Source organism: Ptychodera flava (genome assembly GCF_041260155.1).
Source record: "Ptychodera flava strain L36383 chromosome 23 unlocalized genomic scaffold, AS_Pfla_20210202 Scaffold_23__1_contigs__length_28996876_pilon, whole genome shotgun sequence".
NCBI classification, from domain to species: Eukaryota; Metazoa; Hemichordata; class Enteropneusta; family Ptychoderidae; genus Ptychodera; species Ptychodera flava.
The window spans coordinates 6,621,033-6,635,957 of NW_027248277.1; the positions used below are offsets into that span (position 1 = coordinate 6,621,033).

At 37.3% G+C, this 14,925-nt stretch overlaps 1 protein-coding gene across 1 annotated transcript; it reads right to left on the reverse strand.

Annotated features, from left to right (window-relative positions):
- Positions 1–1,118: 1,118 nt before the first annotated feature.
- Positions 1,119–14,439, reverse strand: LOC139124112 (uncharacterized). The gene is made up of 6 exons (XM_070690255.1): positions 14,269–14,439; positions 11,457–12,668; positions 11,014–11,103; positions 9,103–9,195; positions 7,589–8,074; positions 1,119–4,814 (listed from the first exon to the last, which is right to left on the reverse strand). The coding sequence occupies exons 2-6, from the start codon at positions 12,652–12,654 to the stop codon at positions 2,773–2,775; spliced, it is 3,909 nt and encodes a 1,302-aa protein (XP_070546356.1). The 5' UTR covers positions 12,655–12,668; positions 14,269–14,439; the 3' UTR covers positions 1,119–2,772.
- Between the last annotated feature and the right edge of the window lie 486 nt (positions 14,440–14,925).

Here is a 14,925-nt window from a genome sequence, read left to right on the forward strand (position 1 = left end):
CGCCCCTTTTAGAACGTAACCTTTGATGTCATTTCCATAAATATGCACATCTTTGACGTCATCAGTTTGTGGCTATACCACTTGTAAAATGGTGCCCAGTCGAGCAACGGCCAAGGAATAATATTGAGTGGGTTTGATAACAAATTCAACCCGTGACCTAACTCATCGACAAGCGATAGTGCAATACCAGTATCGGCAATGGCAAAGAAATGTCTTTGGCCAGCAAGGCGAGTGATAGATCGGCTCTTCAGACAATACGATGATCAGTACTTGCAATCCTTGCAATGATGTAGCCAGCAAGTTCGCAAAACCAGTTACTGGAGCTATTCTCTGATATTAAAATCACCAGTGGGGTCTTCAACTGCACATTCAACATCGCGGCCACAGGAAACAACTCTTAACAGCGTCTTTCTTCGCCAGATGTCTGTGCACCACTGACAATCGTACTCGAACTCTTATGAGTCTAATTTCGCGCAAGATTTTGAAGTTTCTGTTATTCGAATTTTTACTGAAGTTGATCTTGTTACTGTAAATGCCAATTTGGTTCACATGTATTGAAATATTTAAGATTTCTGTGCTCAAACGTCTTTGTTTGTGTCTGTTTTTGTTGTCTTAGTTGAGGTGGAAATACAGTGATGTGAACTCGGTACACTGCATCAAAATATTTGCATATGAATATCAGAAAGTTTCCCTTAGCCAATCAGTGAGCTCACAGCTGATGAAAAGTTCACTGACAGCATATCAATGCGCACCATATAGAGTCTATATGCAATAAGGCCGCATCGCGATTAGCTGGTTTTTTTCGACGGCGATCGACAAAATTGGGGAACATATGTAATAATAACAGAAACGCTCTGAAAAGAACTGGTGGCAAAATACACCGTATCCCTCCGGAAATACCTTCGGAACACCACAGAGTGCCCTCAAAGGCAATGTGGTTCTGTCATATTATTCTACTTTGGCGACTAGACCTGTACATGACGTGGTGAAATAGGGCCTATGTCTATTTCTGCATCCTGTTTTACATGTTTTTTCCAATATTTTCACGGTACCATGACAGCAATAAATAATAAATGTTACATAGGAGAGATATAAAGAAATAAAACTCTGTAATAGTATTTACAAAATATATATTCGTAACTTTATTCCTCCTCTGATATAAATCATTAAACAAGCAGGGTAAAAATGATACAATTGTGATTAAACAAAATACACCAAATTCTGATACAAAATGTGTCGTTTCATTGGATATGGTTTTGTAACATTTCATGATTGCAAAACGTGTTCTATGTAAAGTATAAGTGATGCACATAAATATCTTATGTGCGTAGGAATTTAACAAAAATGAATTCTATTCAAGAAATGGCCACAATATTAAAATAGAAAAAGTATGAAATAACTTAAAAGAAACTATGCATAATCTTCGTGTTTTCAAACATGTAATGTCCTTAAAGTAAATTAAAACTTACACGAATGTTGTTTACACGCTTGAAACTTAAAAAACTCCCAGAAGAAAACTAAATCAGAGCTAAATCACTAAAGCTTATTTCTATGGAGGATACACGTTTGCAGATTGGATGCATTAATTCAGTTTTCATCTGAAAGGGGTGGTAGTATTATGAGATGTAGAGATCAAGGGTATTCTTAATATCTGTCATCTCAAGTGCTTCATCAATACACTGTAGACCATGCCTTCCTATATCATTTTGACCAAGATTTAGATAATCCATATATTCAAAACAGTCCGTTCGTTTGCTCAACACCTTTCAACACCATTATCACCAATGTCATTGTTTTTAAGATCTAAATGCTGCAGCCATTGTAAGGACTCTGCTTTCTTGCTCAGACTTTCAACACCAGCATCTCCTATGTGGTTATGACTAAGATCAAGATGCAGCAGTGTTTCTATGTTTCCAATCGCTTCACTCAAAATCTCTGCACCGATGTGACTGATGTCATTGTAACTCAAATTATTTCACTCATGATTTCTGCGCCAACATCCCCGATGTCATTATGACCGAGGTCAATGTACTCTAATGAAGTTATGCCCACCATTGATTTACTCAAACTATTTGCACCAACGAATTTGATGTAATTGAAACTGAGATCAAAATGCTTCAGCCGTGTGAAATTTCTCATAGCTTTACTAATGCTCTTGATTCCCTTTTCTCTAAGGTTATTATTGCTTAAATTTAAGACTGTAAGCCCTGTTAATACTTGCATTCCTACAAATAAACTCTCTGCACCATCTTCCCCGATGTTATTGTGACTAAGGTCCAGCTTTTCCAAACAATTCATATTCATTAACACTTTACTTAGACACTTCGCACCATCTCTCCCAATATTGTTATGGCTGAGATTTAACTGCCTCAGCCAAGTCAATTCTTCAAAACTCTTAATACCTACAACTCCTATTTTATCATGACTAAGATCAAGTTGTTCAAGGCAAGGCATGTTCTTTATCACCTTACTGAGACACTTTGCACCTTCTTCCCTGATATTGTTTTTGCTAAGCGTCAGCTGCCTTAATCTCACCAATTTTCCAAAAGGCCATAGTCCTGCAGCTTCTTCAATATTGTTTTTGACTGACCAACTGCTTCAGCTCAGTAAGACCCCATACCCCTTCATTTATTAAATTGTTCTGCATTCATCTGCATCACCTATATTGTTGCTTCTCAAGATAAGACTATGGAAGAACACAAGATTGTCCAAGCCTTTGCAAAAGTATTCAAATCTATTATCTTTTTAAATTTTGCTTTCAACCACAATATTTCATACATTCCACAAATCTTTCACAAATTTCAACTTGTCAAGGGTGAGTTCACTGGCATGAAGATCAACATTCTGTGCGTGATGCCTAACTGTGTCTTTGATGTGTGGTAGAGTATATTTCAGTGTTGTCAAATTATGAGACACATTGACAAGTTTCTGTTGCTCTTCAGGTACACTTTCAAGCAAACTCATGATGCCTTTCACAGTGATCTTGGTGTCATGTAGGTTTGCATACCTTAAATTTCTAAGTAAGGGTAGTTTAAAACCTAAGTGCCCGATGACGTCATCACCTAACTGATTGGAGCTGATATCTAAATACTTTAACAACAACAAATGACCACAACTCTCGGCAAGCACCATGCCAAGTTCTGTACAAATATTACACTGCCTCAGATTCAAGTTAACCACATTCTTAAAGAGAGCCAAATTCATGCATAACACGCGTACATTATCAGCTGATGCCTGAGACATATTTAATTCTAAGTCATTGTCAAAACTATCTCGGATATTTTTGATATCATCTAAATCTTTGACTTGTTTTGACATTTCTACAAGATCACCAGTCTTCTTAACAACCTCTTTACATTCTAGTAATTGTTTGAGGCTATCTTCAACTCCGTTGTTATCTAAACGTACGTGAACTTCACCGTGCAGTTTCAGTAATTCAACACTACCTAGGCTACCTAACTTGTTATTTCTCACATCAAGTTTCTCAAGAAATGGTAAGCATTTAACTGATCTCATCATAACACTTGCAAACATGGATCCTAAACGATTATTTGATAAATCTAAAACCCTGACTTTTAAAATAGCAAAGTTATCCAGCATAGTTTCCATCAACTCTTTCATGAAGTTTTCACAAAATCCACTCAGACTGAGAGATTCCGATAATGGCAGTGATGAGATAACTTTGACTAACGCTTGTGTTGTTTTACTATCAATATGACCAGATTTGTTTTGTGTTGCCTCAATATTGATATACTGTAAATCAGGTTTACTGAATCCTCTACTACTTTTATACTTCTGTGTGGTGAAAAGCCTGTGAAATGCTATGTATCTGGCTACCATATATAATTCAACAGAATTTTTCACTTTGATGCCTATAGAAGAGGTAGGATTTGCCACTAGTTGGTTGAGAACTTTTAGAAACCCCAACTCACATGGCATCGGTTTTACAAAATCAAACATGATATTCTGAATCAGTGATGTATTCTTTAAGAGGAATTCCACAGCCTCAATATCATAAAGAGAAATGGATTCAAGGTCTGTTTGTGACAAATTTAGACCATGTGGTATCATCAAACTGTGGACAGTTCTCAAAAAATTTTCGGGATATTTAGTTTCCAGAAGACAGCCTCCTTGCAGACTAAATAGTTTAAATGTCACAGGATACGTCTTCATTACACAGTTTGTTAAAACACTGAAGAAGAAATCTGCTTTTACATTCAGTATGCTGGATACAAAGTACAAAACTATTGGAAAGGATTTCACAAGGACCTCAATGACACCAATGTCTAAAAAAATATACTGGCTTCTACTTAGATAGATAGCAGCAGCGTAAAAGGACAATAACTCATTTATGAACTTGTATTTATTGCCCTGAGTTTTCTCAAGTAAGCCAAAAAGATATGTTTCAATATGAGGAACAACAAATGTTAGGTTGGCAGTCCCTGTTCCAAAAATGTTACCGAATACAGACTTTCCTATTTTACAAAAACTATCTCGCATCACTTTCTGAACATTGCCTATTTTAAGCTGATCTTTCTCACAGTACATATCAAAATGATGCATAATTGCCCATTCAGTTGCTTCTGTCAAAGTTGATGGTAAAGTGTAACAATTCCTATACCAGTAAGATACAACTGACGGAAAGAAAAACTCGTCAAATCTCAATTGACTGATAATATGGTGATATCTAGACTGTTCTATCAAGTACTTTGCTTGGTTCTCTTCAACATGATTCAACAGATATTTCTCCCATTCACCATACGCTGTAGTGCGCATCCAGATTTTCTGTGGAGCAGTGTATACGGCAGATATATCTGTCAATAGAAAAAAGCAGATTTGCCTTTTCATTGTCAAAAATTCATTGTAAGGCCTGCTGCACAGAACAAGTCTGTTTTGAGTTTCTTGAACTTATTACCTTAAATGAGAAAGTAACGCTTAGAATTTCAATATTAAATTTCATCAAGATTTGAACATATTAGAACAATGAAATCACAAAATACTTTGAACCACATTTCAAAGCTACAGGAAAAACACTTTCATAAACATCTCTCTCGTAGAGACTTTGCACAGTTTTTTGATCGTCCAAATACTAGAATACCTCTTCAATTCAGATTTGCTTTGGAAATTTAATGTTGTTATCTATGTATGGCGCGTAATCAAGGCCAATATTCTAACTCCCCATTTTCAACTATACAACTCGACATTCAACATTCAAACTCCCCATTTTCAACTATACAACTCGACATTCAACATTCAACTATACAACTCGACATTCAACATTCAACTATACAACTCGACATTCAACATTCAAACTCCCCATTTTCAACTATACAACTCGACATTCAACATTCAAACTCCCCATTTTCAACTATACAACTCCACATTTTCAACTTTCGAACGCCCCATTTTCAACTATACAACTCCACATTTTCAACTTTCGAACGTCCCATTTTCAACTATACAACTCCACATTTTCAACTTTCGAACTCCCCATTTTCAACTTTCGAACTCCACACATTCAACTTTCGAACTCCACATTTTCAACTATGGAACTCAACATTTTGGATTCGTATTCCCCATTTTCAACTATCGAAGTCATAGGTCCCCCTAGACCACTAGCCAGCCAACACAAGCCAAAATTAGCATACATATAGTCAAATACGACTTTAAAAAATCGTCGGTGTCATTTTACATGAAACTACTTATCACTTTGTTAGGGAGTCCCAAACATATGGTGACCTCGCAGTTAATTTTGGACGACACCGGGTTCGTTAGTGACCACGTCAGTGGTAGTTTGTCTAGGCTGCTACTTGACCTTGACCAGCCCGACAGACGGGGAGATGTGTCACGTAGGTGTGAGAGTCTTGTTAGACTTTTGTCACAGTTAAGTGGCATTTGAATGTGTAGTGAGCGTATTGTCCAGCTGGTGCAAGCCGCTCAAGGTGAAATACATGATGTTGAACATAGTGGTCACAGTGTAATAAAGGGAAAGTGGCTTCACAAATCAGCCATCTCGTCTTGTATGTGCTTTGGTGTGTTCAGTGTTAGCTCTGCATTGCAGGGCTGTGTGTTACCGGCGTTATACGGCCTCCCACTACATGTGGTGGGAGGCGTATAACGCCGGTAACACACAGCCCTGCCTAGCCCTGCGTACGATGCTGTGTGTTCCGCTACAGCTAATCGCCCCGCTCACCAGGCGATTAGCTGTAGCGGAACACACAGCATCGTACGCAGGGCTAAGCCCTGCCATGCAGAGCTAGTTTAGTGTTTGAGTTGTGTTTTGGCTGTAATAGTGTGGAAATTAACAAGCGAGTTGTTAATTTTAAAATAAGCCATGGCGAGCCACGCATGCATGCTCTTGATTAGATGACATGATAGCGACCTAGCTCTGCATGGCAGGGCTGTGTGTTACCGGTGGTGGGAGGCCGTGTAACGCCGGTAACACACAGCCTTGCCATGCAGAGCTAGATAGCGACCGAATTAGGCCTAAGTGATGGCGGAGGGTCGGCGGTAAATCTTGATAGCATCACAAGTGTTTCCGGTCCATATTTTTGGACCCTCTAGAACATCACATAGGAATAACTCTAAAACTCCGAAACGTCATGTGAGAATCTATGACGCGTTCTGACGTAGTATAGCCCAGAAGGAAAAACGTGGGTAACTACAATGAAGCAAGTTAGGGATGCCTAGGGAGAATACGAATCCTAAATGTTGAGTTCGAGAGTTGAAAATGTGGAGTTCGAAAGTTGAAAATGGGGAATAGCAATCCCAATGTTGAGTTCGATAGTTGAATGTTGAGTTGTAAGCTTATAGTTGAAAATGGGGAGTTTGAATGTTGAATGTCGAGTTGTATAGTTGAAAATGGGGAGTTTGAATGTTGAATGTCGAGTTGTATAGTTGAAAATGGGGAGTTTGAATGTTGAATGTCGAGTTGTATAGTTGAAAATGGGGAGTTTGAATGTTGAATGTCGAGTTGTATAGTTGAAAATGGGGAGTTTGAATGTTGAATGTCGAGTTGTATAGTTGAAAATGGGGAGTTTGAATGTTGAATGTCGAGTTGTATAGTTGAAAATGGGGAGTTTGAATGTTGAATGTCGAGTTGTATAGTTGAAAATGGGGAGTTTGAATGTTGAATGTCGAGTTGTATAGTTGAAAATGGGGAGTTAGAATATTGGCCTTGATTACGCGCCATAACCTATGACAAATGGCCTACATTTTGATAAAGACACACTAACAGACTGGGTTAGTTACAACTTTGGCCTGCTAACGTTGCTTCGACATGGTGACCAAAATTAGCTGGTCTGATTATATTGGGTTCTAAATTGTCACATCCTTGACACTAAAGCAATACAGAATTATTGCTGATAAATCAATCAACCTAAGATTACACTAATGCAGTAAAAGATGACATGTAAATTTCTTGTGAAAAATATTGATCATTGACATTTATTAAAAAACCAACAAACAGTTCTGATTCTTTAGAGTATTATCATAACTTACTACAAATATAACTGATTACAGCTACTTACGTTTCTCTGTACACTTTAAGTATTAATCGAAAAATGACTTTGTAATACATGATCCTTACCATGAAGTATTTCTTTGACAAGTTCAAATTCCTTCTTGTCAATCTTCAGCTTGATTCTGGCAGTAACGCCAGCTTCCTCAGCCATTGATCTCATCTCTGGTGTTATCAGAATACCACTAATGACGTGCTCAACATCAGCTGCCATATACTTCTGCCAAAAATAATCAATATCTTGTTCTGAAAGGAAACTTAACATGAACTGTAAGGAACCATCAATAATTGCATCTAACCTTGCCTTAAACTTATCATAGGCTTCGTCTAACTCTTTCACTAAATCTGCGCTATTTCTGGCAATGATTAGCTTTTTCTCAAGCTCATAAAGTTCCTTAATTTCAGCCAATAATGCTTCTCTCTTTTGAGTCTTAAACTGCTGTTGGTCCCTTTCTTTTTTAAGTTCAAGTTGCTGTCTTTCTCTTTCCATCAGGTGAGCAGTCTCCATCTTCATTTTTTTCTCTTCAAATTCAAGATTGGCTTCACAGAGGAGAGCTGTGGACAAAGACAACATGAAAAGGTTGTTCAATAAAAATTACTGTTAGAGTTATATCTTTCCTTCAGTAAACTGGGAACAAAATTTTAATACAACTAATATTATTTCAACAACATAAAGGTAGCTATGAGGAAACAAGAATTTGAGGGATGTTTGAGAAAGTTATCTACCGTACTCTTTCCGGCTCCTGACTTTTTATCAGCATTTTCTCCTGTTTGTCAAATGCGTTAACACAGTGCAGTCTTAAGATGATGTTGAGATACACAAGAGATAGCCATACAAAAAAGTGTATGGTTCAAGCAAGGCATCGACTGTCAACAGCTGAATGTTAGAGTTGACAGAATCTATGATAGAACAAGGCTACATTGTTACAGGCTATACACTGAACATGTATGCAACAATTCATGGAAATATATTGGACGTCAATTCAAAAGCTTGTTCTACCGGGGTTTAGAATGGTTAAGAACAAGCAAAAATCAAGATTGTAAATATAATTTCTATGGGATATGAAATCAATATAATGTAGATGCATACATGCACATGCATATGAGAACTTCATAGTATAATTTGTAAGTAATAATTTCATAAGTTAAAATTTCTGATCGTTATCTGAAAGGCAACATTCCCTTTCTGACTGATTGTTCTAGAGTGAAAAAAAGAGTCTGTATGGTTAGGAGATTATGGGAGGCATTTCTTTTTTTCTACTAACACCTGCACTGTTTCTGAGGCAAACAGACAATTTTAGACCATCAAATAACCTACTATGAACTGTTTTAAACGTTATTTCATCTGGACAATTGAGTTGTACATAAATTTACAATAGATCTTTTGCCAGATGAAAAACACATTTAACAAAGTGCTGTGAGCATGGCATTTGCCTATTACAGTAAAACGACTTGGAAAGAGGTTGTTGAAAACTGCCTTTTTCGAAACCCAGAATATTTCTAATGAGAAAATCACTATCTAAATTTAAAAACCTGATGAGCTAAAATATATGTTCAAGCAGTTTTGTGGCTGAACGACTTACTTGGCATAAGTGGTCGTTTCCTGGCTATTACCGGTGCACTCTGGTCTTGACTTGTTGATGCTTCTTCTGAAAAAACTGGTGACCCTGGACTCACTGTGTGAAAAAAGGTCAAATAATGTGGTTTCAGAAGTGAAATGCCAATGAACTTCAAGAAAATTGGCAAATTTCAAAACAACGCATATTGTATTGACTTCCATAGTACTTGCAACTTGTTTTCAATTTTTGACAATTCGCTAGGGCCATTTGCAACACTAAACGTCAGATTGAAGCCATTGAGATTCAATCAAATTTCTAGACAAACAATTTTTTTCGGAAACTTGTACAATTTTCCGGGAGGAAAGTAGAGAACAAGCAAGTGTGAGAGATTTGTTGTAAGAGCATTTTTCTCAATTGCAATTTGACGTTTAAAGTAATTGACAACTTTTCAATGACACATTTATGTTATACAAGTTATACAACATTATACCAGTGATCTAGCCGCAGCTATAGCCCCTCTGTGTTATGTAGAGCATAACTATTTTTGACACACGTTGGTGAAGAAGGTGGAAATCTTCAATAACCTATTTCAGAGGCCTGATAATAATGGTTAAAATAGCTGCAAAAATACACTTTTGAAGATTTCATCATAATTTGAACATATCACACTAAGATCGTCCCTAAGAATATGTCAACCAAACTATCAGACGAGTAGGTTTTTGAAAATCAAATTTTTTGACCAAAAATGGCAAAAATTGCCCCAAAAGAAAAAATACCTTGGAGATTTCATCATAATTTTAATATATCATGTTAAAATAACCCCTAGGAAACTGTGTACCAAATATCATCAAAACTATTAGACAGGCAGTTTTTGAGAAGAAAATAGTTTGACCAAAACTGGCAAAAATTGCCCCCCCCCCTCCAAAAAAATACAAAATTGCAGCTTTCATCATAATTTCTAAACATTACATCTAGTTCATTGTAGGAACCTGTACACCAAATATCAAAGCTATTAGACTAGTAGTATTTGGGGAAAAAAAAAATTGACCAAAAATCACAAATTGCTCCAAAATTACAAAATTGTAGATTTCATAATAATTTGAGAATATTACATTTTGCTTATCCCTATGAACCAGAACCAAATGTCGAAGTTGTCAGAAAAGCGTTTGGTGACAGACATTTTTACTAAAAATTACAAAAATTGCATTAAAATAAAAATTTGCATATTTCTGCACAATTTGAATAAATCTGAAATAGGTCATCCCTTGGGACCTATATACCAAATATCAAAGCTATCTGACCTGTAGTTTTGAAGAAGAGGATTTTTAAAGATCGTTTGACTAAAAATGACAAAAATTGCCTTAAAATTCAAAACATACAATTTCAAAGCAATCCACAAAACCCGCAAAAAATTCCCAAAAATACAAATATGCAAATTTCACCACGATTTGAAGCAAATTAAGCAAGGTCACCCGAAGTGAACAAACTGCATATCAAATTTCAAAGCAATTGGACATTGTTTTAAAAGAGAAGTCAATTATTATTGGACGACGAATGGATGATGATGGAAAATCAGCCTATTTGATAAGCTTTGCATCGCTGACAGTGGAGCTTAAAGTAGTTTAAATCATCTTAAGTGAGAATTCAAGCAAGCTCTTTGTATTTTCCAGATTAATAACCCCTACTTGGCTTGTTATAAGTGTAGTGGTATCACAACCTAATTTCTTTTCTCTGTCAAGATCACATAATATGCTTGACTTTATAATTGTGTCATGATTCATCTTAGACTTTTGTGACATAGTCGTGATGTCACTGGAATTTTTCTGCACTGAAGGAAGAAAATATTAGGGAAAATATGTAATTTAATCAAACTCACTCTTGTTTTTAGCATTCATTCAAATTGTAATGTTCATATGTTCTGGTTGCTATGCTTACCTGGCTGAGGTGAGAGCGATTGTTGAGAGGATGTGTCTTCAATAGAACCTATACCATCATCAGTTGACTGTCTGTGGGGAGGTGATGAAACTGCAGTAAAAGAGAAGAAAAAAGAAATTAGATATTTTCACCATGCCTGCATTTTTATATGATTGAAATATCTTTGTAGCATTTCAATACAGTGTATAGGAACATGCCAAGCCATGTTTGGAAGTCATAATCACTGCCTTATGACATTTATATACAATTTCTCTGTAATTGCATTCATTCTAAATTTACCTAGTCAGTGTTGCTGACTTGACTTAAATATAGCAAGCAAATTATAGCATCTATCAGTAAATACCAAAACAACTGACAAAATCAGACGTATACATGCACAAACACATTTGACAGAGATATACCTTGATGTCAAGTATTTACGAAAATTTGCACATTCACTTTACCTGATACAGGTTGAGGATAAGATTGCCCTTGTTTATTAAAACGGGCTGTGAAGTTTTCATGACTTCCATTCATTATAGGGTGACTTTTGAATGCATCCTTCAACTTCCTGGTTACACCAATCGCCTCAGTTCTGTTCAGCATCTTACTTATTTCGGCTGACAAGTCATCGACAGAAGGTTCGTAAAGAAAGTACTCAGCTCTTTCACCAAAGTACTTTTCAAGAAACTCTGCCATAGGAGTTCTTCTCGGAACCAATACAGGAAGCCCAGCAGCTATGGCCCACAATGCCTCCATTCTAAATGGCTCATCAGGTGGTATTACAAGGACATTACTTTGTTGAAGGTCCCTGTAAATTTCATCTTGACAGCCGTAAGGAGGGTAAGTGTTTGGTTCTATATATGTACTGTTCAAATTGTTGTTCAAAAAGTTTGCAGTATCACTAAGATCAGCAGCTGATGTGATACGAACAAACCACTTTGGAATCTTTGCATGCATAAATTTAAATCCATCTGCTGTTTTACCCACTGCAGCAGAAAGAACTCTGAAACGTGACGATTCAACCTTTTTGTCTGTTATCACAGTCAGTATTTGTTTGAAGTGACTTTTTTTAGACATTTGGTCTACATTCAGATCGAAGAAGGTCTTCTCTGGTCTTGGAAGATAGAGTTCATGCTTTATTTTAATCTTTGTCATTTGGTAAAGTCTTGTGTATTCTTCGAAGACAGTAGGTTTTACAGAGAAAACAGTGCCCGCTGCCTCAGCGAATTTCAAGTGTCTGTCTCTCAAATCAGCTGATGGAGTTTCATGGTTTATCAAAACAATATCTGCATCTTTGAAACAACGGTTTCTTAGTACAGAGGCACACAGGAATGATGTTAATGACTTTACATGTTCAACAATATATTCAACACTCTGAAGGTTTGTGAGAGTTGAGAAGTATTGGTCGGGGGATAAAAGCCATTTGTAACATGGTTCATCATTTTCACATGCGTCTGTGATGTCATCACCCAAAGATGGCAGTATTAGTTCAACTCCACAGCCAGTAGCATCTTTCTTTTCTTCTTCAGTTGCCTTCAAAACAACACAGCAGATCTTCTTTTGTCTGTTTTGTGCTGCAAGGCTTGCAAGTTGACAGTTGAGAGCTGACACTGAGTCTCCAATACGGGACCACCTTTCAGCCAGGAATATGGAAGTCATTTTTGTACGTTTACCTGCATAAAATGAAATATACAAAAAAACAAGAGATGGTCATACATCTTTCACTCTTGGTGATTCCATTATCAAAAATTTGCTTTCACCATGGTGGAGAGTCGTCTTTATTTAACATTATTAGAAAGGTTTAAGATTCAACGACACTACCCTTTGAGTGCCAAAGTCAATTTTGTCACATTTCTAAAATATAACAAAGGGACGTTGTTCATGTCTTGACATTTTGTTCAGAATTTCCCCAAAATTTTCATCAAAAACTGTAGCCAATGGAAAGTTATGTCCATTTGATCCAAAATTATCTAAAAATGTACAGAAAAATCCATACAATTGGGAATCTGAATGCACAAAATTTGTGGGGAAAAAGTACAGCACGCTAAGGGTTAAGCGATAATGCAAACTTATATGGCACCAGACAGCAACTATTACTAGACTAAAATAATATAATACATGTACAGCGCCAGGAGAGTTTTCTTTGCTGAACAGCACTGGTTCTTTTGATGATATAAATATGTAAATTATACATACGTAAAGTTCAATAAACCATTTGTACCCTTTTCACCTTCTTTCATACATAAAGGTACCTACACAAGCAACTGAAAACAGCATGGATGCACTGCACAAGGCACTGCTTAAGCTTACAAATCTCTTAAGTTTTGAAAAAAAAATCAGGAACTTCATTCCTACCCGAACCCCCCTCCCCGCCCCCCAAATAACACAGGGATCGCGTTTATTGAGAATTCCAAACATCGGTAATACATTACAGCTTAGCTGTGATATCGCAGTGGTGCTTGTGGCGTTTATCGATCACGCTCTGGTCAAGGATCATTGCCACAGAACCTACCTGGCGATGACCCTTGACCCGAGCGCACTCGTGTCGATATACTCCACAAGCACCGTTGCGATATCACAGTACCGGTGAATTTTTCGTTGTCATCACTAGATTATGTCTGAAATAATGTATCATATTTTCCAACATTGTGGCCGAAGATGTTTTCTACATCAACAAATTCACTGGCGTCGCCTTGTAGTCGCATCACGCACAGTTTGCGCATGCTTCCGACGATTGTAAGCCGTGAGGGCGTACATTTTAATGTCGCTAAAATACCGGATAGCTTGTTTTGGCAGCGTGTGTTTACCCAATTCGTGACCGTTAGCATGAGACCACTACCGTTTCTCTGGTCCGAAAACTTGCACGGTGACCCCCTACTTTTATTCTTGATTTGAAGAGAAGAGTTGAAAGTTTTTTTGAAATTTTGAGCGAAAGGCGAACTACTTTAATTCAGCATCTGCATGGTATGACCGTATGAGTATGACCCAGAATGACCCCATTTCGAACATTATAACGCCAAACATGAAGACTTTTCATTGCGCAAACTGTGCGTGCTATGACAGTCGCTTTTAGACTCAATGAGCAGTAAATCGACCTTGACACGTTGTCATGGAACATACTTTGAATAGATATCAAAATCCCATAGCAAGAGCGCCTTCTAAACAGTCGCAAAACAGGAATCCCCGACAAGGAAGTGCGCTGCTGCATCACGGCCGCTGTACAGACAACCCTACCTCCGACGCTGAGATTGTAGTCAGGACGTACGTACTCACCTTAGCTGGTCGACGTATCTAGTGTTCCTTTAAAGAATTCGATCCTTCTAAGTATTTAAAGGTACTCGCGATTTTCAAGTTGCAAAGAATCCACATATCCGGGCGTATGCTAAGAGATACCTGCCTTTTCGTTAACAAATACGAAGTCGACGCCACCATTCGATCACCAAAGTCCACCATTTTGTACAGAATCAGACACCAGGGGCGCGTTCGATTTGCACGATCATGATTATGTGACATCATTTTCAGGATCGAGGTTGTAAACAAAATTTCTGCAGAGCTTCAGCATACCGGTACGTAGCGACTCTTACAAGTTTATCGGTAAACGTTTCCATCAAATCTTCGAGTGGAATAGTTTATTGTACCTACTGCATGCACTCCTATACTCGATAGTGCGCCTAGCGAGCCTGCGCTGTGTTGTGAACAAATAACACATATTTTGTTTTTCAAATTTCGTTATAAATCAATGTACTTTATTTTTTTAATAACATAGGCGATTGAACCAGCATCTTGCAACTAAATTCGCTTAAAAATATTGCTTTAAAAATAAAATTTTACTCGCTGAAACTTTAAAGTTACCACCGCAACCGTTTCCGCTTTCGGGACCGGTAGCTGTGTTGTCCGCCATCTTGTAATCACACCCTGGGGCATTTTTGC

Coding starts and splice junctions, on each gene's coding strand:
- LOC139124112 (XM_070690255.1), bottom strand. CDS start 12,654: ATGACTTCCATATTCCTGGCTGAAAGGTGGTCCCGTATTGGAGACTCA. Junction 11,104..11,456: donor TTATCCTCAACCTGTATCAG/GTAAAGTGAATG, acceptor CTTTTACTGCAG/TTTCATCACCTCCCCACAGA. Junction 8,075..9,102: donor GAAACGACCACTTATGCCAA/GTAAGTCGTTCA, acceptor CTTTGTCCACAG/CTCTCCTCTGTGAAGCCAAT.